Source organism: Brachycentrus maculatus, unplaced genomic scaffold (genome assembly GCF_059751285.1).
Source record: "Brachycentrus maculatus isolate JH-2025_06_01 unplaced genomic scaffold, ASM5975128v1 h1tg000386l, whole genome shotgun sequence".
NCBI lineage: Eukaryota > Metazoa > Arthropoda > Insecta > Trichoptera > Brachycentridae > Brachycentrus > Brachycentrus maculatus.
This window is the reverse complement of record NW_028281135.1, coordinates 763,826-791,305: the sequence shown is the minus strand read 5'-3', so window position 1 is coordinate 791,305 and position 27,480 is coordinate 763,826. Positions and strand designations below refer to the sequence as shown.

Below are 27,480 nucleotides of genomic sequence, written 5' to 3'. Positions count from 1 at the left end.
GGAGTTCTACAAATTAAACGCCAAATCAATAAATCGTTCACTTTGTTTAATACCCCTTAAAAACTCTTCATGACTATCATCAGGTTAGTTGGAAATTAAAGTTAATAGCTTTTAAAAATTTAGTAAAGAGAGACTATCCTGCTTAGTTTAAAAAAAACACATGGCTATCTATATACTGATATCACTATATTAATATGTTAAACGCCATGGGGGGCACCGGTGACCTCGCCTATGTTGGACCGCAGCGCCATGGGGGGCACCAGTGACCTCAGCCAAGAGCTATATTTAAAATGCTTTAACTACGGAACCCATCATCAAATAAAAAAATTTAACAAATTAAATACATTATATTATTAAAATACATACGTAAATTGCAATTTTTTTTTGTGACTTCAAAATTGAAAATGTTTAGTTTTGGTGTTTAACGTGTTAATATTTCACTAGTAACACTCTTGAACACTAATTCCACACTATTTTATATGGCCATTGCCATGTCGCTCACTCCTTTCAACAACGTCATATATCAAAAAACTTGATTTTTCAGATTGTTTTTAAAGTTTAAAACTAAATGTTTAAAATAAAATGTATTAAAAATAAATATCAAGCCACTTATTGAACTTTTTACTGTGCAACAGATCTTTTTAGGTAAAACCTGAATGTTTTTTCTCCATTTGAAAAATATTTAGTATATTGAAAAAAATAATTAAACAATAAATTTTCTTCAAAATGAAAAAACAACACTTTCTGCCCTGTAGCGGGTAAATATTAAGTTAAAAATATGCCTCTTTTGCTGGGATATAGTACATTTTCTGGGCATTCTGAAAACATGCATAACTGAAAATTGACGATTCTTAATATATGACATTGTTGAAAGGAGTGAGCGATGAGTCATTTTAGATAAAATTAACTTCAAAATTCATTATTTTCATTAAATTAATTTCCATTATACTAATATCCATTACATTTATTGGCATCGTGAAGTAGTTGGGTACACATAAAGCCAAGAAACCGGCAACCTAATAGAGTTCGACTGCTCGTATAGGATAAAATAAACAAGTGTCTGATAGAATAAAAATAATAAATGATTTAAAATATTATTCATATATCAAGTGTTAATAATGCAAGATTAATATTAGAAAATAAACCAATTACCAAGGCCTATGAAGAAATTTGAACTTCTACCAATTAAAATAAAACATTTTTTCAAAATAATAAAGTTTTGTCAAAAACTGTGATTTTTAATCTTCTTTATGTACCATGTCAGGTCCCCCTGACGTTGACTATCACTTGAGAGTAATTGTCCTTGTCTCGGGCAGCTCTAAACAGCATCCCGACGGTCCTGATCCCCGTCCAATCTCGTATATTCCGGAGCCAGGAGATCTGTCTTCTGCCTACACCTCGTCGACCTATTTTGCCTTTTATAATAAGGTGCAATAGCTCGTACTTGTCTCCTCTCAGCACATGCCCCAGATAGGACACCTTCCGAACCTTGATATCACGTTGCTGACCATATCGATCCACAGAATGTGTACCATTCTACGGTGTAACCACATTTGGAATGCCTCTTTAGTATCCACGATTCAACTCCGAATAGAAGTACTGACCAAACAAAACACCTAACCATCCTTTGCAGACGTTTCAGATTGAGATTATCATTACAGAATATATTTTTCATTTGATTGAAAACTGTACTAGCGGCTTCCGTATTATAGAGGTATTTTTCAATAATTGATTTAAACCCTTTTTTCCATTTGCCGGTACCACATATGGGCAGAAAAATGTCTTTGTAGATTTGCCCATACCTTTAAAGAAATAAATCATGCTAATTTTACCATATTATTCTATGAGGTAGTTCAGTGTATTCTCGCAGGGTGGCTCTATGTGTATGGAGTGTAGCGGATTCTGTCGGCCAATGTCGGTATTATTCACTATTGAAAAATATGAACAAAAGATTTGTCATTGCCCATAGAATCATTATAAACAAAATATCTGATAATAAAAACTAAATACCAGATGGAAAACCTTTGTGCATTCAAGATTAGTTTTAAAAGTAGTTAAAAATTCTCCTAGTTTAAACCTTAAATAACAGAAAGTAATTAAACTGGAAAATAAAGTTATTTAATGCCTTGCAATAATGTATTATCAGAAATTAATGAAAAAAACCTGTCTTTTTTTCTAAATAAAATCTTCATTTAAACTCGTCAGTCAAAGGGTTGAATTACTGATTTCATTTAGTACTTTTATTTAGTCTACAAAAAACACGCCATGCATCAGTCTGTACTGCACTGTATGTCTTTTTCTGCACCGTACTAGCATGCAGTAAAAGCCAACCTAATTAATATGTATTTTCAATTTAGCTTTTCCCAAGAAATACAATACTATATATTTTCACTTCCAATACTACATGTAGAGTTGGTTATTCAATATCATAGCCAACTGCTGTCCCATGATCAGGAGAAACAATTCAAGTCATTGGTTTTTAGATGGGCAAATATGCAGGTGAATAAAACACAGAATCAGATTTTTTTGGTGTATTTTATGGTCTTATAAAATTAATTACATGTCAAGCACTTATATCCTGGATGGGTACATCATCTGAAATGGAAAAGGGCACCAAATTAGTAACGGAATGAGATTTCATCTAGGGAACTTGCCAAATTGTGGGTTGTATTGTATTATCAGTAAAAAAAATTGTCCACAAAAATGTGTTCAGGTTTCAAATGTCAAAACATCATGTAATACAGTATTATCCAATATACACTCAGACTTTCGCTTTGCGTCGATACTGTATTAAGACTTATTTTCGCTGTCATTGTTTTTTCGAATTGATTGTTTTTTTATATATTTATTATTATTCAGAGAATCATTTTTAAATTTTCTAAAAGGTAATTTCCCGTTTTGTAAATTTAAATTTTGTTTAAATTTCGGGGAATCTTTTGGAACGTATCTACGACGCAAAGCAAGGTCTTAGTGTGTATTTGATTTGATATGTCACTAGTATAAGTGAGGGTATTAGTTGCAAAATTAGAATACTCTTATCAAAGGAGTTTCAGAGTAGTTTAACCACCCTACCTTCGGGTTATTTTAAGGCATATTTTTTATAAACAATAAAATAAACAACGTTTGTTTTCACAAAATATTGTCAGGTTTCATACCTGACAAAATTTGTCAGTGTATCCGGTACGCATTAAATATGTTTGGAACAGACATCTTTTCTCGTGGCGTTATCGTGGCGGGTTAGCGCGGAATGGTGAAGAAAAACCGCGCGTATCACGTACATTCATATGTGTAGGGCAGTTAAAGATGGTTTTAAATTATATTTCAATAGTTAACTTGTAATAGCTACTACCGGGATCAAGTTTTACAGAAGGAACTAGAAACGTTTTTTAGTTTCTACTATTTGATTTCATACACATATTGGTGATCTGGCTACAATTTGATTGTGGATTGAGATCTTCTGCTAGTAGATAAAGTATTCAATTTAGTACACTTCCGTATACTTGACTTGATTTTGCATTTTTTGTGGGTAAACTATCGACTTGTTATTTTGAAATGTAAAGATTTACAGTTGATAATGTCAACATTGTAAATGAAAAAAATGCATATATTATATTAACCGTTACAGCACTGAAAATCTTTAATTTGACTATGGTGTACTTTGCCAAAAGCGCAGCAGTCAATATACCGACGATGATCCTTGTATATTTTTGCAGTTAAGATGTCAAAATGTGTGTTTCAAATGTTCCGATAATAATAATAATAAAACCCTTATCCGCACCCCAATGGTGCATAGGGCACTGTGTCATATAAACGCAGTGTTATCTTGATCGTTTACACATGATCAGCCCTCCACTTCAGGTACCAGTCCATGGTAATATTGAATAAATATTAGTGTAATGGTCAGCACCCTGGGCTACCGTTCTGGAGGTCCCGAGCGCGATTCCCAGGGGACGTGTCAAATAAATATAAGTGATTTTTTCACTTTAACATTTATTCAATGTTTACCCTGGACTGGTACCTGAGGCGGAGGGCTGGTCACCTTTCCTCCATGTGTTAACGATCAAGATAACACTGCGTTTATATGATGCAGTGCCCTATGCACCTTTGGGGTTGGAAGAACTATCTTGGTGGGGTGACCAACTTTATGTAACTATTATTATTTAGTTAAATTTCAAATAATGTGTCCCAACAAAGGTTGTTTATTTCGCTTGAGGTATTTATCGCTCTCCCTTGTGGAAGTTGGATAGTGGGCAAGTGAGTACTCACGATCCTGATGCGGTGGCCCATGGCCTTGGCGGGCAGGTTGCGCTTGAACTTGGCGCGCACGGCCCCCGAGCCGCCGTGCGGGCGCGTGACCTTGCCCCAGATGGCGCGCACCTTGCTCTTGCGGCCCTTGGGCCCGCCGGGCACGCAGGTGCGCTTCTTGGCGCGGTACACGTACACGCAGCGCTTGCCCACGTAGTACGCGCTGTCCTTCTTGTAGCGGCAACCCTCGATCTGCGACACAATACAGATACCATTGTAATACAATCCAATCTGGTTATGGCAACACCTTAACTTAACCATTAAAACATAATCTAATTGAACCCACAAGTTAGTTTCGTTGTCAAAAGTCTATCCTACAACCCCAAAACAATTGCCAATCCAGCTTATAAGACGTCGTAATTCCTATAAATGCTTAGACTTCTATATTTTCATCTCAATAGACTTCTTTATCTATGTTGAGATATTAACACGTTTCACACGGGTGTTTTTTACGCCTTATACCGCTGGCGACGGGGGGTGATAATTGTGTACATATAGTTAGGACCTTAACAAAGAGGTTGGTACATAATATTCATATAAAAACATGAACAAATTCCTTCCTTTCTGCCCTTGCAATGAGGCCGGCGCAGAAGGTAAAAATTCCCTTCTCGTCCTTAAGCATCAATCCACCCAACGGGTAGAAATACCTTTCCGGTCCTTAGTGTGTTAATATGTGCACAAAATGTACACAAAATACGCACATTAAAGTTCAATACTTAAGATTAAAACATCAATATATATGTCTTGACTTGAGATGAAAAATGTATAATTTTTTATAAGAAAGAAGATGGAAGTCTGAGCATCCTGGGGCTTACGACCTGGCATTTGGTTTAGCATACAATTACGTAACATTCAACATTCTGCCCATTATTGAACATCCATATAGCATTTGACGGGTTCGGAATTTTGGCTGGCGGTGGCGCCAGTGACTCTTTGGGATTCCGGGATAATTGAAGAGATTAAGAAGAGTTCTTTAAGGTGGTATGGACATGTATGACGAGAGAATGACTAAGTATATTGGGCAAATGTGAGCGGCAGAACAAAGCAAAGACAGCCGAAAAAGACTTGGCACGATCAAATCAATCAGAACCTAAAATCTGGTGGTGTCAAAAGTCTGCGTAATCTGAGGATCAGGCATATCAGATGTATGGATGTGAAGCAAGCTAGGAGTATATGTCCGGACAGAAGAGAAAGTGGCATTTCATCCTCTCTGCCTACCCCTGCGGAAACTGGGTGATGGTGGTAGTAGTAGTAGTATAATGAACTTTCAATGACCAGCAAACAAATCAAAATTACAGTTTAAGGAAGGCACAAATAATGACAAAGATTTGGAGAGTGCCAATGATATCATTCTAGAAAAAAGAACTTTTGTTAGTTTGTACTTAGCATTGATGATTAAGAAAATTATTCATTTAAGGTTATTAAATTTTGAAACCAAAAGTTATATTTATTTCGTTTTACATTATGGGTTATATTTAAATATGCATTTTTGATCATTTAAAATATGTTTTGGGTGTCGGGTTGTGGTCCGTGTCATTGGAAAACCCTTATCCGCACCCCAATGGTGCATAGGGCACTGCGTCATATAAACGCAGTGTTATCTTGATCGTTTACACATGAAGGAAAGGTGATCAGCCCTCCGCTTCATGTACCAGACCAGGGTAATAATGAATAAATATTACAGTGAAAAAATCACTTATATTTATTTGACCCCCCCTGGGAATCGAACCCGGGACCTCCAGAACGGTAGCCGGGCGTGCTGACCATTACACTACGGAGGCGGACAACTTAGTGTGGTTAATGCCGCGGACTCTCGAGTCAGAGTTTCTAGGTTCAATCCCACTCTACCACAATTTGATGCCTATTTCTAATAATACAGAAATAGTATGACATAAAAAAACACAAATATTTCTCTTTTAATTAATAAAATAAACCTTTCGTAATAGAACAATGTATCTGTATTTTTATTGCATACACAAAATATTTCGATACAACCAAAATTATTTCAACTTGTAATACTATATTTAGGTAGGCTAGTGACCAGTTTTCCAACAGGAAGTTCCCTTTCTTAGGACCACATCCCGATTCACCGTGGAACTCTAGTCCAAAATTACATATTGACAGTCTATAATATAAACAAGAAGTTGTTATAGTAAAATATATAAAAATAATACCATAAGTAGGAATAGTAAAATATTAAATGAATATATTCACCAAAATAAGCAGGAAATAGTAGTCAGATGTTTTTCTTTATGGTTTTTTTATTAAGTTTTTATTTAAAAAAGGAAAAACACAATTTTTTACAAAGAAAATCTCACTCCCTAACTAGAAAAATAAATAACTGTTCTATTGGCGTAAATTACATTTTCCATCAACGAATTATTAAGAGTTTTGAATAAAACACTGTTTATTTTGACTAAATAGCACAATTATTTAGATTAAGTACACCATGGGTGTTCTCTATTGGTTAGTTAGAGTTCTCTGTAAGAAAGCACTGAAAACAAAGTTTGATGTTCTCTAAATTCAGTTATAAACCCGTCGTATATTTAAAAACTAAAGATTTATATCATTTCTACCTGCACTAAAACGATATCTCACTGTGATGATCAGCAAATTTGTCCACAAGAGCGAATTAATCGCCTTCAGGTTTCAAATGTCAAAACATCATTTTCACAGTATTTACACTGAATAATACTGTCAAGTATGCGAATAAATACCTTAAGGAGAGCTGTGCCTTCATGTTGGTTTCTGAGACCTCGTTTGTACCCGGTGAAGATGGCTTTGGCGTACAATCTTCCGTGCCTCCTCTTGGCCACTTTGACTGTCTTGGCGGCCTCCACCACAGGGGCTGGAGCCTTGGCGGCCTTAGGGGCCTTCGTCGCCTTAGGTTTGCTCGTCACCGCATCGGCCATTGCTGCAAAAATGCCACAAAAACAATCAGAAAACAAGTGACATGTGTACTCACCACAAAACTTTTAGGTTATGTATTTGACATTCGGAATCCAGAAACATCCTAAGTAAAACAAAGACTTTTAAGACAAATCCAAAACTAGGCACTACAAGGGCGATGCGATCAATATTTTGGCATTGATATTTCACGTATTTCACTACATTTCACATTAAAATACCTTAATTTAATATCACAGGTTCGCAAAAATATACGTACCGGAAATTGTTAACAAATACGAAAGACTTAGGGCGTGGAGAGAGCAACAGATGTCGCTAGTTACGAACTTGGATGTATTTAATTGGTTTATGGTAACCAGAGACTACAAGATATTTTAGGCGCGTAATTTTAAATATCGAGTGAATCGTACATATTATATTGGAGTGAGTATATTTCACATTAGAATGCTGGGAACAAAGTGAATGGTGCACTGAAATCAGTTATAGCAAATAAAAACCTGTCAGCGGAAGTTAAACTAGCAGTGCACAACGGAGTCCTGGTTCCAACTCTAATGTATGGAAGTGAAACATGGAGTTGGCAAAAGAAGGATGAAAGTAGACTGAATGCAGTCGAAATGCGATCTCTCAGAAGAATGTGCGACAAAACGATGTATGATAGATGTACGAATAGTGAAATAAGGAAGGAATGCAAAACTGAGATAAGCATTATCGATAAAATTAAGAAAGGTGAGTTGAGATGGTTTGGATATCTAGAACGAATGAGTGAGGAAAGAACGGTAAAACAAATTTATGAGGCGAATGTTAGCGGGAAAAGAAGCAGAGGAAGACCGAGAAAAACATGGCACGATCAGGTATGCCAAATACTTGAAAGTGGTCAGGTTAGGAGTCGTAACAATCGGCGGGTATGTATGAGGAGATGCATGAACGTGGAAGAGGCGAAGAATGTTTGCAAGGACAGAGTGGTGTGGCGCTCTATTCTCTCTGCCTACCCCTGCGGGGAAGCGGCGTGATGGTTAGTTAGTTAGTTACTTTTTTTAATTATCACAATATGCCTAAAAATTAACTTTGAAAAAATGTAATCACGATCAATTCACGTGATCAAATGAACGGAGGTTTTGGTAATTTTTCACGAAAGGTGTTTTGGTGCGAAATAAATTGGTATTTTATTCAAATTAAAATTCTAAACTTGACATTACAGGTAATTGTATGTACATATCGCTCACTCTTTTCAAGAACGTCATAAATCAAAAAACTTTATTTTTCAGGAGAACGTTTTTAAAGTTTGAAAATAAAATACCATGTATTAAAAAAAAATATCAAGCCACTTGTTGAACTTTTTACTGTGCAACAGATCTTTTTAGGTAAAACTTGAAGGTTTTTTTTTCCATTTGAAAAATATTTAATATATTTCAAAAAATAATTAAACAATAACTTTTCTTCAAAATGCAAAAACAACACTTTCTGCCCTGTAGCGGGTAAATATTAAGATAAAAATATGCCGTTTTTGCTGGGATATAGTACATTTTCTGGGCATTCCGAAAATATGCACAACTGATAATTGACGATTTTTGATTTATGACGTTCTTGAAAGGAGTGAGCGATATGTTCAATAAAGTATGCAAATATTCCCATGACCACCATTACGAATGGATTCTTTTTAAAATGTTCGATAAAGTATGCAAATATTCCCATGAACACCATTACGAATGCATTCTTTTTAATTAATTTTAAGACCACTAGGCAATTGTGGATTTTTATATTTCATCATATAATTTAAGTGAATAATTTAAGTGTTGCCATAAGAACTACAATACAGCTATAAATTATTTTTTTACCCTATTTTACAGCCTGAAAAATATTTTTGTGCACTACACGGAATTTTAGCGTTCAGCAAGTCAGTTAGCGTTTTAAAACGATGATTGGCTTGGATTGACTTGTGCTTTTGTCCATCTTTCTTCGGATCGGTGCATGAACACGTTGCGCGTAAATTTGATCACGCTAAACTGTCGTAGTTGCTTTAATTTTTCAAAACCGGACTGCCGGACTGTAAAATTATGGGTAGTGCACAAACGCCCTTATGGTAGCCATTATTTATGAGTTTTCAAATAACAAGTCTTATTTTTAACTAACTAACTAACTAACCATCACGCCGCTTCCCCGCAGGGGTAGGCAGAGAGAATAGAGCGCCACACCACTCTGTCCTTGCAAACATTCTTCGCCTCTTCCACGTTCATGCATCTCCTCATACATACCCGCCGATTGTTACGACTCCTAACCTGACCACTTTCAAGTATTTGGCATACCTGATCGTGCCATGTTTTTCTCGGTCTTCCTCTGCTTCTTTTCCCGCTAACATTCGCCTCATAAATTTGTTTTACCGTTCTTTCCTCACTCATTCGTTCTACATGTCCAAACCATCTCAACACACCTTTCTTAATTTTATCGATAATGCTTATCTCTTAATAAGTCTTATTTTTAGTTCATAATATATTACATGGTAATAATTCAGAGTTGTCATTTTTCTTTTTATCGGAAAGGTAATAAATGAAGCAGGAAATTAAAAAAACAACATATTAAAAACAATATAATTTTATTAAATTATAATATAAATATTTACAACACACTATTACTCAACGTTCACTCTGTGATGAAGTCCAGGAACCATAATAAACACTTATTATCCCAGAAAACCAGTAGTGATCCTCACTAGATTGAAAATACACCGCTTTTTCATACAAAATTCAAAACAATTTTATACCATTCTGTTTTGTACAAGGACGAGAAATAAATAAATTAGTATGTAATTAATTCAATCTAAGAAAGCGGTTTAAAATAATCATATTTTTAAAACAAGGATAAGTGCGTAATTTTTAGTATCAAAATACACAGAAAAACATACATAACATGCTTCATTCTTTTAAGCATAAAACTATATTTTTTTAAATGAATGAGAATGAATGATAATTAAAATAATTTTTTTTTTCCATTTTTCATAGCACATTATTACAGTTCCCCGCAACCTGTGTGCTATGAGCCGGATACAGAAGTGCCTAATTCAAATTCAATGTATGTATTAGAAATTTTACAATTTTTAAATATGTATTTAATACACAATGACAAATTATTTTATATAATATTATATATTGATCAAAATGTAGTATGAAATCATTATTATAACTAAATAATTTTTCAATGGTTTATACATTTTGGCTTTTGTTGTGCCGCGGAATTCTAGAAAGAATTTTGGTGTCATAGGTGAGAAAAGGTTACGGAGCACTGCATTATTAAACAATCAATGGTCTAAAGGTGGAGACTAACTGGAGCATTTCATAGTAACATAACGTCGTAACATCGCTCGCGGCGAGCATCAGCGAGCATCCGAAACTATGGATGGAGCGCTCGGTTCGCTGTACCGACTGTCTGAATGCTCGCATCGTAACGTGTTACGTTACGAAGAAATGCTCCCATCAGTCTCCACCTTTATATACGGGCAAATTTTGCGAGTGATAAAATATATTTTTAAATTCTTTGGACCGAATTTCAATAAGTATTACATACAAAGACACTAATTTACATACCAAAGTAGCCTTTTCAGAAGAAGAGTAAATTTTCAGAATAACTATGGTGTAAGAAAAAAAAATAGAATTAACAGAATACTAACAAGTTATTAAAAATTGGAAATTAAATAAAAAAAATTGAGTACATGGCTACTTTATTACGTATTTTAAGTGACTTTTTGTTTAACAGCCTGCATTCTTACAAGTACTTAATTTTAATATAACAATAAATAGCAAATTAAGAACAAGCGCAAAATTATACTCCTTTTCTGTTACAAAGATGATGCTATTATTTTAACTCAACATACATATTATTCTCAAACCACACAAATTAATATCGACCCCTCTTACACATAATACAATTGCATCCCACAAATAAGCAATTTCCAGTTCCAAAATAATAAATTTCTTTATGTTTTTTAGATCCGAATAATAAAAAAGAGAAATTTTAAATAACGCATTTACATATTTTCTTGAAAACAACCCTGCCAATGCATATATGTAGATGTTCCGGAAAAAAACTAGTTTGAATGATTTTTCTCTCAAAAATTGCATTTGGTAGCTTGCAATATGTAGGAGGGATAGAAATATGCGTAATTGAGAATTTATTTAATAAAAGCTACAATAAAACTACAGTGGTTCGGAATGTCTTGTATAATGGATACCCTATTTTATATATTGCTAATAGAATCAAGGCATTTAAAATGAAATATTTTAAAATTGTCATTAATAATTGTACAATTTTATAACAGAGTAATATAAACAAATACAGCAAAACATTTCTGTTCAGAAGAATAAACTTTTTTTTTCAGATAGCTGACAGTCAATTTACCAGGACAACATTAGACGGGAAGGGGATCATATGATCTCGATAACCTGTTTTTTTTTTTTAATTAATAAAAATGCTGAAAAAGTAAGCTGCAAAATTACCAAAAAAACAATTGTTTTACTCATTTTTATGATCGGATTTCTAACACGGGAATTATGATTGTCACATCTTTTGGGAAACAATGCTATTCTGAATTTCTTTTAATTGAATGTTTTTTTTTAAATCTCTGTGGTTTAGCTGGGAAATTGATCATCCGGAAAAATTATCTACCATCCATTCCGGTAAATTGAGAGCTTGCTGTATAAATATAGGTTTTGATCCCCAATATTTATGGAATTACTGCATACAAAAGTTATTAGTTTAGTAATGATATTTTGTCCGCCTCCGTGGTGTAATGGTCAGCGTGTTTAGCTACCGTGCTGGAGGTCCCGGGTTCGATTCCCAGGGGGGGAGGTGAAAATAAATATTAGTGATTTAACACTGTAATATTTATTTAATATTACCCTGGACTGGTTCCTGAAGCGCAAGAGTGATCACCTTGCCTTCATGTAAGTAATGATCAAGATAACACTGCGTCGATTTGTTGCAGTACCCTATGCACCATTAGGTGCGGATAAGGGTTATAAAAATTTAAAAAATGATATTTTGTATTTAAATATGTATACCTTAACATCATGCAGTTAGATGGCTGAGAGTAGTCTCTATATTCGCAGACTCGCAAACTTTGCTAAGGAAGAGACCCCTGTGAATACTGTAAGACTACTGTATTTGTATACATAACATTTTTTAATGGCATTTATATTCCAATCGAGCCCATATGTGAAAAACAGTATTAGTTTAAAATTCTCAAAGGTTACAGTATTTTAACTTTTTAGGTGTTGTGAATAAAGGATTCATATATTTTTACGATGTCAATTTTGCACTAAATTTGATTCATTTTCAAACTTTTTATAAGATACTCGTTGTTACCTCCACTATTGCTTCGAACAGTAATACAAGATTATTAATATGAAGGTTTAAATGTAAATCTTTGGTGCTTTGAACTAACAGTGAAGAAACTTTTCAACATGAATTCTGCACATTAAAGCTAGAACCACTGGCATAATAATATATTATTGCTCAATATTACGGAATTAAATATATTTATTTGAATGCCTCTAAATGTTTTGCATACACATATAACATTTACCTATAGGGTGAGCCACTGAACGGTAAATGATTAGTTTACCGAATTTCATTTCAAAGTTTAACATTCACCTATAAAATATCACTAATTATTACACTCTATTGTGATATGGTGTTTGATAATACTGTTGAGTTTGTTAAAACACATGTCACAATATAGTATACACAACTAACGATATTCACCAAGTAAATGTTAAATTTAAAGACAGATAAATATTACCTCAAAGTGACTGCCATATCGATAATGGAAAAATGATTTCATGAATTGATTTAGCTGTCACATTGTGGTAATATTTATTTTAAATTATAACTCAAAGGCAATTGGTAAATACCACAAAGTTTTTGATGGTATTTACCAAATTATATCTGGCAAATGACCACATCTAGCATTGATACCAGTTCTGTCTCGTTTCGGACACTTTCTGTGAGATGGCAAAGCGTCACTGTCGAAATATTGTTTTTCAGAAAAGCAAGAGACTGTAGACAGCGATGGAAAGCTTTTTTTTCAGATAGTGCCACAAAAAAGTCTGATGGCCAAATGATAGTGTATAGACTGACACATCCACGAAACAGTTGATGCAAAATGGTCATGAAAATATCATTTCTGCTCGCCTTCTTACACAGTTACATTACAAAAAAATCAAACCAGTCTTAGAAACTTCTAGAAATACGAAAAAGGCACAACTTTTTGATGGTTGACTATGACTCACCCTATATTATTTTGTCAGTCTCAATAACTCATGGTTCACACTCCAATTTAATTTAAATATATTAAAGAAAATATTTATACATTGAAAAGGCTAAAACATTAGAGCTAGTCAATATGCAAAACACAAAAAGATAAATACAATAATTTTAGGGGTTAGAAAACAACACCTTTGCGGTTTTAGTGTTGAATCGATAGGCAAGAAAGGGTTATTCTAGCTTTTACTAATATATGTCTATATTTATTTTTTTAAAACAAAGAATGTAGAGTTAGTAGTCCAAATTAAATGTGTACACACATAATATTTAATTTTGTACGCATATAAATCTATGATTTATGATAGGTACATTACATTACGAATAATATCAACGCTGGATTTGGATATTGCGTGACAGAAGCTGATATGGGCTATTTATTTATATATTTGGGTTAAATATGCCATGTGTCATTAGCTCACCTTGTCAACATTGGCACATGGTATAGTAACTCGGATGAACTCTATCACCGTCTGAACGGATACAAAAATCAAGAAAATTAATGGATCAAAATATCATATAGTGATGTATTTTATTCATTTTAAAAATGCTCATCCTTGTGAACAGAAATTATCCATTGCGATTAATAATTAATTAAATATGTACTGAATATTTATTAGAAAATTGAATAAATGTAGCTTTGATATTGACTGTTGCCAGCCAAAAAGATTATGAGTGACAAATCACTCCTTTTCAGGACACGCACTTAAGGTTTACTTACATTATAAGGTAGTCATCCTAGTTAAAACAACGCCAAGACGTTATTCCATCTAATTATTATAAAACGGTACAGCAATATGAATGCTTAACAAAGCTTGGAATGCGTCTGGTCAAAGGCGGCCATTTGCCACTTAGCGTCTTTTGTCTGGCAAGAGTCAATACGTATCTTATTATAATGTGCGCTGACCACTCCGCCATAAATAATTATTTCAATTAAGTAATATTTAATATCAGTCTTGCAATTACAAAAAAATAAATTTGCCATTTCCATTTTTTTGAAAGACAACGATAGTGATTGAAGAAAATTACTTACGACAGCAATTATTATAGAATTAACATTTTTAATAACACTGTTATAAATCATATTACATATGCAGTTATACATACATACATATGTAGTCACATATTGAACTGTGTTATGTATATTCTTATTACTGGTAAAAATATTTTAACTGCGTCTCTCTCACAATTGCTCAAACTATGTATTATATTTCAAATGCAGTCCGAGCAAAATGCAGATGTATTTTGTCTTATCATAGCGGTGAACACACAGCCCAATTCTCTTATGTAACTAACTGTACAAAAGGATATATATCTTGGTGATTATTTCCATAGATATATGAAGTACGATGACTAAGCTATGCTATATGCTAAAAATCATAATTTTTACTAATACTTTGTCCAGAGAAATCGAGGTTTGAATCTTGTGCGCTGCACTAAATGTGCCTAACACGCGGTGGGCGTTATCAGAGATGTCACAGACTGTGTGCCAATCCCAGGTGAGGAGTAAGCATCACAAATAATCATGAAAGTGTTCAGGTAACTTTATTATTTTTAAGTATAAAAATGGATTTGGACATAAAGCTTTTTGCCAGTAATAAGATAACACGTATGCACATAAAACTATTTACTGTCAAGCGATCATTTCAGAAGAATAACACAGTTGAATATTTATAGCTATAAATAAATAATACTCAAATTTATTGACAAATTATATTCAAGCGAATAGGATGTATTTAATATAATATATGTATTAAATAATTTTACAGAAGGTTTCGAATGTTTGCAAACAAAGAACATAAAATTTTATGGATATTTGAAACCAAGTGCGGATGGGTACGTACAGAATATCATCTGGCAAAATGACATCATCGAATCAAAGAGTAAATGATTCAGATTGGAAACCTAGATTCAAAATATTGCATGCGTCATTCTAAAAAACTATGTTTGACGTCAATAAATCAATCTGAAAAATAATTATTTTGTACAACGTTTGTTTATATCTAAGCTAATCTAGCTTGGGCAAAAAGAATGTAGAATGTACTCCAAGAAATAAATATGTATAGGATTCTGTAAAATTATATAATATACAACGCTTTAGACAGGAAGATGAAAGAAAATGTTTCATTGATGAGGTACAGTAGCATTCTAACGAGAATAAGGCAAAAAGTGCTATTTTTAACACCAGTGTATTCCTTTTCAATTATTTGATAAAAAAGTAACCAAAGGATCATAAGATATGAGAATTACACGTAATTTGGTATATTTTGACTACTAAATATGATGTAATTCATAAATGAATTGTTCACGTATAAAATCACATTTTTCCAAATCATAATTTGATTGACGCTTACGAATTTTCCTTGGCAAGTTTAGCTTTTTCAAAATGAACACATCTTGTAGATGCTACGTGAGACATTGGACAGCCGATTTGAGGCAGCAAGAAAAAAAAAACTGAATGAATTATCAGTATCACTTATGTACAGCATTATTGATTTAAAAAAAAAAAAGATTTTTATTTATTTCTAAATTGCCAAAAGAAAAAAATTATGGTGAAACGTGAAAATATGGTAGAAAATACTGGTCGAATCCCAAAACATCATGACTTGCGATTCAAATTCACACGGCAGATAAAAAACGTCCTGTTTGATATTTTTCTATTATCTTTGATTCCGATGGTTGTATTTTTATTTGCGCTATTGCCGCGTTTGACACTAGACAGTTGTTCTGCGGCAGTGAGGACTCGGGTTCTAGTCGGGAGCGGGGGGACGGCTGGACCTCAGTTGAAGTGGAACTTGAACTGGAACGGGCTGCCATGATGGAAGTGGTGGAAGGGGTTGCCGCGGGCGTCTCCCCGACCCGCCTCCGGGTCCAAGGGATCGTCTCCGGCATCAAACTGAGCTCGCTTGTCTGGATCCGTGAGGACCTGAAAAGGATAATTGCAAAAATTTAATGAACAGAGAATGCACAAAACACAAATTAAAATTTAAAATTCTTTTGAAACTCAAGCTAATTTCATTCAAACCCTTATCCGCACCCCAATGGTGCATAGGGCACTGCATCACATAAACGCAGTGTTATCTTGATCGTTAACACATGAAGGAAAGGTGGTCAGCCCTCCGCTTCCGGTACCATTCCAAGGTAATATTGAATAAATATAAGAGTGAAAAAATCACTTATATTTATTTGACCCCCCCTGGGAATCGAACCCGGGACCTCCAGTACGGTAGCCGAGCGTACTGACCATTACACTACGGAGGCGGACAAGCTAATAACGTTAAAGTTGATTTTTAGATAGGTTAGCTGGGTAAGGTTTAGCTACATCTCAATCTAAAACGTGACTACCATCTGTACCCAATGGTGAACAGAACGTTATGTCTGGATTGTTTTGAAATTTTGACACAATGTTGCAATAGTGTTTTTATATACCTGTAATTTAAAAACATGTTTTTTTGCAATTATGGAAATACACAAGTATACATATAATTCTAGTACATGTCAGACTGGTAGACATAAAAATCTCTGTGAGTGGTATACTAATATTACTAACATTTTTGTAAAAAAATATATAAAAGTAAAAATGACTAACCGCAAAGTAAATGCTTCAAATATTAATAATACATATTAGGAATAATAAAAATATAATATTACTTCTTTGGCGGCTGCTACATCGATGAACTTTTTCTCAGCAATCTTCTTCTCGTCCCCTTGAAAATTATCAGGATGCCATTTCTGTGCGGCTTTCCTATACGCCTTAACTACCTCCTGCTTCGTCGCAGATCTGGAATCAATCACTCAATCATTTGAAGAAAAAAAACTAATCAATAATAAAAATTTTAGGAAGCTATGATTTATGATTTATAAAATTACATGTAAGTTATACAGGATAATGACTTCACAAAATCGCAATGAGTAGCCCATTATATATTCAATTCAATTCAAATCCTTATCCGCACCCCAATGGCGCATAGGGCACTGCATTATATAAACACAGTGTTATCTTGATCGTTAACACACGAAGGAAAGGTGATCAGTCCTCCGCTTGAGGTACCAGTCCAGGGTAGTATTGAATAAATATTAGAGTGAAAAAATCACTTATATTTATTTGACCCCCCCTGGGAATCGAACTCGGGACCTCCAGAATGGTAGCCGACCGTGCCCATTATATAACTAAATAGAAAGTAAAAATTATTTAGGTGTAGCTAATGCCTTTACGACGAGGTACTGCGATTAATCAAAGAAAGGAAGCACCTACTCGCGACTATCTCCAAGAGACGCACCGAATGGATCGGCCGCATGCTAAGACAAGAGGGTTTCCTGCACAAAATAATAGAGGGGACGGTCCAGGGAACAAACGCCAGAGGACGCCCACGCCGCGAATACCCAAGCGACTTATACGAAGACATGGGCTGCTCGACAGATGAGGAGCCAAAGAGGGTTTCGGGAAATAGACGGGAATGGCGAAGGAGATGTTATCCGTTGCTGCAGACCAATCTGCAGGATTGAGACCAGAGAGAGAGAATACTTTAGATTAAAAATCATTTTGGTGTAACTTGACTCAATATTCACCTTTTGACATTAAGTATTTTATAATAATCTCTTTTTTCAGCCTGCTTTTGTAGTTTTTGCGCTCTCTGCCTTCCTTCCTTGGCTCGAGGATTCTGGTCATCAACTGCCAGGGCATCCTGGTACTTGTAGACAGCTAAAATAATATACATTGTATTTTCTATATAAGTAAACAAATTAAATAACACATTCAAGTAAAAATGATTTATTTTGTTGAAAATAAATTGAAAAAATGGGTTTGTGATAAATTGCCTTCTGCTTCTTTTTTAAAAGTGCTTTCTCAAAATGTTATGAAAATTTAAATAATTTTCCGAAACTTTTTTTCAACCTAATAATCCTATAACACAAATAATCCTATAATTTTTTTCAACCAAATAATCCTATAACACCACACAAAATAATTCCACTAGGTACCTGCAGTGGCGTGCACAGATAATTAATTAGGGCAGGCAGTAGAGGTAGGTAGTAAGATAAGCTAGGTACTACTTAGAATGATAGGGTAGGTACTGGTTGCATTTTTATATATCACGCAGGTAAGTAAGCAGGTAAGGTTTTATATATCACGCAGGTAAGGATAAGCACTGTTTTTCTGCCTATATGGAATGCACGCCCCTGGGTATATGTTATTTCAGTGTTGCTTACGGTGCATATATGAATCATTTTCTACGGTGAAGCGGCAAGATAAAATTTGGTCATTTATTGAAGAATTTTTCTATTAAAATATTTTTATATGTAAATTCCAATAAAAAGGGACTGGCGAACTGTTTGGGTTGTTTATCTTAGAAATGCAAACAAGTAGAAATATACAAGTGCTGGCGCAATACAATACATGTGCCGTTTGTGAACACTGCTCGTTCAAAAGCTTTAAGTGGTTGTGACTGGGCTAGGATTGGAGTTCAGAAGATGTCCCAGATGGATCCGGAAAAGGAGACCGACAACAGATAAAAGAATAGATGGTAAACTCACCTTCATCATACATCTCTAGGCCAATGAGCGCCTCGGCCATTTCGCAATATATATTTACATCTTTCAATATCTCTAACGCCTCTCTGCAGTACGTCACGGCTGGCGTATATTGCTCATCCTAAAATATTTTAACACGATATTTATTAAACAGCTATAGATATTATTGCACAGGGCACCATCGGATGTGATGTAGTGAGTAGTGATGTATTTTTTTCTCATTTTCAGATACTTACCAGAGCTAACATTACAAAATTGTTACATTTCAACTCCAACTATGGTCAATAAAAGCTACATTTAAAATCACATTTTCCCCATTTTTAAATCACATTTTCATATGGAGTACAAAATACATATCACCGTTGCACGCGGAAGTTTTTAGCACCATACGGGAAAGGTTAAAAAGGTTGACACGAACCTTATTGGAGCATACGCAGAGCATCTTCTTGGCCTCCCAGATGACCATGGTGGCGTCCAGCTCGTTGCTGATCACCTTTTCGGCAGCCTCTATGCACTTCTTGTAGTCTCCCGCCTCCTGGCCAGCCTGGGCATCGCTGATGAACTTGTCGATCTTCTTTATCGTTTTGTACAACGGGAAGCAGTCTTTATGCTCCGGATCTAACTTCAGGCACTCTCGGATTTCCTGGTTTATGAATAAATATACAAAATTCATAACATGTATAACATATGTAAGGATTGTTTTAGCGTATAGTTGTTTGACTATCGTGAGTTGAAATTTGTTGAATATTTCCTGTGTCCATCTTGGAACTTTAAGTGTTGACATATTATTTCAACAAAATTACTCAAAACGTATGGATGTGAAAAAGACAAAAAATGTTTTGCAAAGACAGTGGTGAGGTATTTTATTATATTTGCTCATATTTGTAGAGTAGTGGTTTGTGTATAAATTGGTCTTTCAAATCTAATTATTGATGATTGAAAAATTGATACGGACAACACACAGAAAAATGTAATTTGTTACCTTCAATGCGTCAGCTACGTGTCCCAAATTTGAGTAAAGTAGCGATGCCAGTCTGAAGTAGCCATCCGTAGAGTCTTGTTGCAATCTGTTCACAGACCGAATGTCCGATACTGCCCCTAATATGTCACCCTGAAAATATCAAGTTACCTATCAGTAAATGGGAAAATTTCAAAGCTAAATATATACTTGAAAGAGGCAATAATATGTTCATTGCACTTTGTGCATCCATGTTGTGATAACAGATGGCAGCACAGATATCTTGCATTTGGTAATATTAATTTTTGCAACATTTAGCTTATATATTTAACACATTGTTTGCAGGAAATGCTTAAGGTGGAGACTGACCGGAGCATTTCGTCGTAACACAACGTCGTAACATCGCTCGCGGCGAGCATCACCGAGCATCCGAAACTATGAATGGAGCACTTGGCTCGCTGTACCTACCGACTGTCTGAATGCTCGCATCGTAACGTGTTACGTTACGACGAAATGCTCCGGTCAGTCTACACCTTTATAAGGGACTTTTACATAGTGTTGATAGAGAACGAGAGACGCTTATAAGCACCCTATTTGCTTTCTTTTGTTAAAGTTCGAGGGACGCCAAAAAGCATTGTACAGATGGGAATTGCGTTTGCGGTTGCTTGTAATTAGTATACTGAGGGTCGGGTGGTTTTTTCATCAACCCCAACCCTTATTTTACTCAGACAGTGTGCCGCCCGACCCTCAGTACTAATCACAAGTAACAGCAAACCCGATTCCCATCTGTACAGTTTTTTGGCGTCTCTCACACTCTACCAAAATACTCTACTAAACACTACTCTACTAAAATAGAATGTTTATAAGCGTCTCCCGCTCTCTACCAACAGTATGTAAAATACACTTTTAAGCATTTCCCGCAAACAATGTGTTAATTTAAAATATAAATAAGATAGTACATATTTATTTTGTTTAATATTAAACTTCATGTACAGAAAAGAAATAAGTACATTGGCGGGCTTATTGCTAAAAAGCAATTTCTTCCAACCAACCAAAAACAGATTAGTGATATTTATCAAAACGTTAGAGACCATATATAGCTGTTTACAATCAGAGGGTAGATAGAACTTGAACATTTAGAAAACATAAATTATAAATTGATGATAATAAGGAAAGCAAAGGAAAAAGGGAGTTAAGGGAAGGAGGTAGAGGGAAAAACTAATGGAAGAGGTTTGGTGGACAGTTAGGATTCTAATCATAAATAGTAATGTCTCAGACGTTTCTTAAAAGTTTTATATTATTATTATTTGTCCGCCTCCGTAGTGTAATGGTCAGCACGCTTGGCTACCGTACTGGAGGTCCCGGGTTCGATTCCCAGGGGGGGTCAAATATATATATAAAAGTGATTTTTTCACTCTTATATTTATTCAATATTACCTTGGACTGGTACCGGAAGCGGAGGGCTGATCACCTTTCCTTCATATGTTAACGATCAAGATAACACTACGTTTAATGATGCAGTGCCCTATGCACCATTGGGGTGCGGATAAGGGTTTGAATTAAAATGAATGAAATATTTACTATATTTATTATTTATATATAAGTAATATAATACAAACAATAAATAAAGAAGCAAATGAATTTAGGAGGCAATTTTTTAAAGCATCTTATAGTCTGCAAAATACATTGGTTAATCTGTTAAGTGATCTCACCATGGCGATGTAGCACTCGGCCCTGAGCTGCCGCAGGTGCGCCGCCCACGGGCAGGGCTCCAGCAGCCTCTGCACCTGCTCCACGCACGCCGCGTAGTCCTGCCCGCGGTAGTAGGCCTCCGCCAGCTGCATGTCCTCCGAGATCTCCGATATGCGTCCATAGTTTACGTTCGCCTCGTCGTTCTGAGGATCCGCTATAAGCTGAAAAATAATATGATTAAAATATAACTTTGTTTTAAAATCACTATATTTGAAGCAATTTATATTTGAAGCTATTACTTGGTGATTTTCCATTTTGTAATTAAAATATAACATTTTTTTAAAATCTAAATGTAACTTATGTTATTAACCTGTTTATAATGATTTAAAATCACTATAAATATTTTACTATAACTTAATTAAAATGTCTACCGGTTTCGAAGCTAACCGCTTCTTTATCAAGACTGATTAATAATAAAACATTATCTAAGTGGTTTTATTTTTTTTTGTGTCGATTGGCAGTCACAGTTAATAGAAAATAATCACTCATTTGATAAAAATAAAGGTCTAAATATATTACACACATGCAATAAATTAGATTACTCAGAAATATTACAAATTCAAAAGACAATTAATAATAATTTATAATTAATAAATACACAAGTAAATGATTTTTCTAAAAGTCTGTTATTAAATATGTTTCCAATCATTCATCATCCCTGATCCCTTTTGACTGTGACTGCCAATCAACACAAAAAAAAATGAAGCCACTTGAAATTTACCCAAGCTCCTTTGCCTAGCAGTCAAAATATTTTGAATTTTGTTAAGTAGACAGTGTTTTAGTATTAATCAGTCTTGATAAAGAAGCGGTTAGCTTCGACACTGGTAGACATTATAATAAAATATTTATAGTGATTTTAAAACAAACATACATTTTAATTATAAAATGGAAAATCACAAAGTTAGTGCTTCAAATATAAATTATGTTAACATTCTGTTTTATAGTTGTTTAAAAATAATTTCATTAATTGATTCTGCGGTCACTTTGTGGTAAAATCTATCCATTTTTTAATTAATGTTTTACTTAGTAAATACCACTATTTCTTAAAATCTACTGTGACATATGTTTCGATGCAGTCCGCATCATTTTCAAACACCGTTTACGTTGTTTGCATTGAAACACTGTCACAGTAGATTTTAAGAAATAGTGGTATTTACTAAGTAAAACATTAATTAAAAATGTTTAAAAATAGCAGCAGATTTCCATAATTTATTTTATACAACTCAATTTGTTTAATTGTGATAAAACACTTATCATATTATTATCATGTGTCAGCTTTTTTATACTAAAAACATATGACGCCTACTCACCACATGGTAATAGTCTTGCTGGGCGTCGGACAAGGAGCCGAGCTTGAAGTGGAGGTTGGCCCTCTGCACCTGAGCCGATATAAAGTCGGGTTTCATCTCCAGCACCTTGCTGAAGTCAGACAAGGCGAACTTGGCCTTGCCCAGGGCGAAGTACACGGTGCCCCGCTTGTAGTATGTGAGGTAGTTGTTGGGGTCACCCTCTAAAATATTTTAATTTTCTCATTTATTTTCTTTTATATAAGTTACAGTTCTCATCATATATTACTTAAAAAAAAAAACATATATAGTCATATACATAAGTCATTCAATATATATACACACACATTCACATATGTATACATATATACATGCATATATATGGACAGGTAGATAAGATAGAAAATAATAAGTGGACATAACCGAGAATGACCCATCTCGATGTATGGAATCGAAAGTAGAGCGGACACCGTAGGCACAAAAAACAAGCTTAGAGTGTCAGAAATGAAAACTCTGAGAAGCTTATCAGGCAAGAGTCTTCGAGATAGAATAAGAAACGCCAGGATCAGGGAAATATGTGAGATCGAAGATGTCAGTGCAATGGGAGAAGGCAATGAAGGAGACAATGGTATGCGCATGTGAGGAGAAAGGAACCATCCAGACTCCCCCACATCGCACTATACGGCCAACCCCATGGTAGACAATTCCTGGGCAGACCACCAAAGAGATGGATCGATAGCTGGGAATCGACATCGCAGGATGCTAATCACTCTTAAAAACAGGCCGTACGGCCTACACCAAGAAAAAGAGGAAGAAGAACTGAGAATTACACCAGCAGTGTTTTCCTCTTAAAGGCACCCTCTCTGATGTGAAAAAGGTCGATATGCAAGGAGATACGGTTGAGCAGAGACACCACCCTCCCAATCGGCATTTCCATCGGCAGGTTGGTTCTACTGATTGGGTGACAGAACAACCTAACCTCCCGAAACCTGAGATAGTTATCAGGAACATAGAGATTGAATCTCTCCAGTATAACTAGGTTTACCGTCACCGCGGATCAGACGAAAGAAATGCGAAGATATAGTCATTCCTTAATATTAATGGGAGTCAGCCGTTGAAATGGTCATAAATACCAAAACTATTTTTGGAAAATGAGTCAAGCGGTCCAAATGCCATCACTCAAAACATTGTGTGATAGATCTCCAAACAGAGAAACGGAAGGAATGCACAGCTAAGATAAGCATTTTTCATAAGCTACAAACTTCTTCTAACCCTAAACCCTACCTAATGATGCATAGGGCACTGTATCGTATTGACACAGTGTTATCTTGATCATTAACAAGTGAAGGAAAGGTGATCAGGCCTCCGCTTCGGATACCAGTCCAGGGTAATATTGAATAAATATTCTCAATATTATTAATATTTAAAGCATTTACTTTGTGGTTAGTCATTTTTATTAATTTATTTTTATTACAAAAATGTTAATAATATTAGTATATAACCGCGACTTTTATATCTAACGGTTTCGCTTATGTCTCGTAACCGGTAGACATAAAAGTCTCAGTGAGTGGTTATATACTAATATTATTAACATTTTTGTTAAAAAAAATTAAAATATATTAGAGTGAAAAAATCACTTATATTTATTTGACTCCCCCTGGGAATTGAACCCGGGACTTCTAGTACGGTAGCCGAGCATGCTGACCATTACACTACGGAAGCTACAAAAAGGGATGTCAACATGGTTTAGGCATGTGAAGCTAATGAAGACCGAAGAAAACAAGGCATAATCAAGTAGTCCAAATTCCTGAAAGTGGACAAGTCAGAAGTCAAAACAATTGGAGTGCATGTATGAGGAGATGTTTGGATGCAGAGGAGGCGAAGCATTTTACCAAAGAAGTTTTTGATTGTTTTCAAATATAAAATAGCATTACTAAGAAATAAATCCCTAAATTAACTTCATTAATTTTCGAGTAAGATCGAAATAATAATGAACGAATGTTATATTATTCATGGCTACGCAATGCTGGAAATGATTGCTAAATTGGTGAATGCAGAGGGACTGCTATATTTAAATTCTAGTGCAGTTTGAAAATAACAAAATTCCGACATAAGAGTGGAAAAACATAAATAGGGATTATTCATGCACCATATGTTCTATTCACACTGTGGAAATTTTGGATGACACACATGTTCATTATTTATTTTTGGCATGTGCAAACCGCCAACTCAATCGAATTCCTTAACTTATTACTGTACAATTGAACTAATATGATTTTGGTTTAATTGTATTGAAAACTAAATAAAATAACATACAAAAATATTAGTAAATTTAATTTTTTTGTTACCGGCAACATATATTAAAGTATGCGGTGAACCATGCATGTCACCACTATGGTGGCACTCCAGTGCTAAGGGTTAAATGATGTATTTTAACAAATTAACACATCGCTCACTCCTTTCAACGTCATATATCAAAAAACTTGATTTTTCAGGAGATCGTTTTTAAAGTTTAAGAATATAATAAAATGTATTAAAAATAAATATCAAGCCACTTATCAGGAGATCGTTTTTAAAGTGTGAGAATATAATAAAATGTATTAAAAATAAATATCAAGCCACTTATCAGGAGATCGTTTTTAAAGTGTGAGAATATAATAAAATGTATTAAAAATAAATATTAAGCCACTTACTGAACTTTTTAGTGCTCAACAGATATTTTTAGGTAAAACCTGCATGTTTTTTCTCCATTTGAAAAATATTTAGTATTTTAAAGAAATAATTAAACAATACCATTTTTCCAAAATGCAAAAACAACATTTTCTGCCCTGTAGCGGATAAATATTAAGTTAAACATATGCCGCTTTTGCTGGAATATAGTACATTTTCTGGGCATTCTGAAAATGGATGATTTTTGATATTTGACATTGTCGAAAGGAGTGAGCGATATGTGTTAATCTCTAAATATAACATTGATTCTCATTTCTGTTTTAGGTATGTTAAGAATATGGTGTTGCTAAATTAGTGACTATCGTGTCTCAATTTAAAATATTATTCTCAAAGGATTTTCATACAAGAAGCATACTTGTATAAATATTCATAATACAAATTTGAAGATGGAGAGATATTCTAGTTCAATGTTCACTAGAGGTCTTAGAGACAGAAGGAGGACTAGATAGGGAGAAATGTATTTTCAATTCTCCTCTCTATTTTTATTTTTTTGTTTCTTTAGTTAAATTATATTACATTTAATAAAAACTATTTTTTACACCTAATTAACATCACATATATATATTTACTTCTTCTTAAAGGAAACAAAACAATTATTTTAAAATTCTTTCAGACTCTTTTCATTATTCATACATTCAGGCATCTCATCATACATTTTCAAACCCTTATACATTATGCAATTTTGCGACTCTGTCTTTTTCAAAACAGAGTCGCAATATTGTTTTTTTTCTATGAGAACATTTTCTAGCTTTCGTTCTCCCTGTCCCTGAGAAATTTTTACAGTAGGGTGCTAGACGAAAAAAGGTTGGGAATCTGTGCGTCTAACTATAATGTTGATTCAGAACGTTATTAATAATATTGTTTCGATGTATCACTTGCACAAATATTAAAAATCAAATGAAACAATTAAGTAAATATTGATGCATTTCTAGAAAAAAATATTAATCTCGACAAAAAAAAAATGATTTACAAAATATATACATATATTGATAATAAACTCACCAACAGCGGCATGATAATGTGTTAAGGCGTCTGATAACTGACCTTTAGAGAGGAAATCTCTACCTAATTCTAAGTGTTTATTTACTTCCGCGGACGTCACCGCTTCTGAAACTAAAATAAAAATTGTTAATGACACATTTTTACATGTAAAATCCATAATTAAATACCGTTTTTACGTACACGTACACCGGTAATACCGTTCAAATAAATAATTACCATGCAAACGTCAAAATTGTATGACAATACATAGGTTATAAAATGAAACTTACTATCAAATAACAGTTCTAAGGCTAGGAAAAATATACATGGCGTTAACTTGTGCCAATTTGTTTTTTTAATACAGTCCATTGCTGGTTACTATCTAAAGGATTTACTAAAATTGTCTGTTATATTCTAGATTAATACAAAAATGACACACGAACTATAATACACTCCATTTCTTTTCGTGGTTTAACGCGATTGGTCCAAATAATTCTCAACTGCTACGAGCGGCTACAGTTAGCGACAATCAAAACATAAAGGTGAAATTTATATTTTATACCGATTTTTAGTAGACATTCAAAATTAATAAGAACCAAATTACAATACGTAAATAAAATAAATCTTGATTCATTTTCTTATTTTTATGCATATTTCATGACAAAAATGGGATATTTTTATTACATTGCTAACAGATGAAAATATTGCTGATCAAAAGTG

At 34.2% G+C, this 27,480-nt stretch overlaps 2 protein-coding genes across 3 annotated transcripts; both read right to left on the bottom strand.

Moving 5' to 3' along the window:
* Window positions 1–2,516: 2,516 nt before the first annotated feature.
* RpL35A (ribosomal protein L35A) lies at window positions 2,517–7,542 on the bottom strand. Of its 2 annotated transcripts, none has more exons than XM_088270438.1 (4): window positions 7,472–7,542; window positions 7,023–7,219; window positions 4,267–4,497; window positions 2,517–2,595 (listed from the first exon to the last, which is right to left on the bottom strand). In XM_088270438.1, exons 2-4 carry the CDS (start codon window positions 7,215–7,217, stop codon window positions 2,572–2,574), a joined length of 450 nt encoding a protein of 149 aa, XP_088126564.1. In that variant the 5' UTR covers window positions 7,218–7,219; window positions 7,472–7,542; the 3' UTR covers window positions 2,517–2,571. The 2 variants fall into 2 exon arrangements, with proteins under 2 accessions (XP_088126564.1, XP_088126563.1); XM_088270437.1 differs by having other exon boundaries at window positions 7,434–7,496.
* Window positions 7,543–15,223: 7,681 nt separating this feature from the next.
* P58IPK (dnaJ homolog subfamily C member P58IPK) lies at window positions 15,224–27,242 on the bottom strand. Its single transcript, XM_088270431.1, has 10 exons — window positions 27,051–27,242; window positions 26,782–26,892; window positions 23,074–23,273; window positions 21,724–21,924; window positions 20,036–20,164; window positions 19,472–19,696; window positions 19,057–19,174; window positions 18,094–18,226; window positions 17,176–17,305; window positions 15,224–16,450 (listed from the first exon to the last, which is right to left on the bottom strand). The coding sequence occupies exons 1-10, from the start codon at window positions 27,127–27,129 to the stop codon at window positions 16,304–16,306; spliced, it is 1,473 nt and encodes a 490-aa protein (XP_088126557.1). The 5' UTR covers window positions 27,130–27,242; the 3' UTR covers window positions 15,224–16,303.
* Window positions 27,243–27,480: the final 238 nt, after the last annotated feature.

Bases quoted from the DNA above. Each gene is read 5' to 3' on its own strand.
- P58IPK (XM_088270431.1), bottom strand. From the start codon at position 27,129: ATGGACTGTATTAAAAAAACAAATTGGCACAAGTTAACGCCATGTATA. The intron at 26,893-27,050 runs GTAAGTTTCATT...TTTTTATTTTAG, and splicing joins CTTAGAACTGTTATTTGATA to TTTCAGAAGCGGTGACGTCC. The intron at 23,274-26,781 runs GTGAGTTTATTA...AAAATATTTTAG, and splicing joins ACATTATCATGCCGCTGTTG to AGGGTGACCCCAACAACTAC.
- RpL35A (XM_088270438.1), bottom strand. From the start codon at position 7,217: ATGGCCGATGCGGTGACGAGCAAACCTAAGGCGACGAAGGCCCCTAAG. The intron at 4,498-7,022 runs GTATTTATTCGC...ATTGTGTCGCAG, and splicing joins AAGGCACAGCTCTCCTTAAG to ATCGAGGGTTGCCGCTACAA. The intron at 2,596-4,266 runs GTGAGTACTCAC...TTTCCATTTCAG, and splicing joins TGGGCCACCGCATCAGGATC to ATGATGTACCCATCCAGGAT.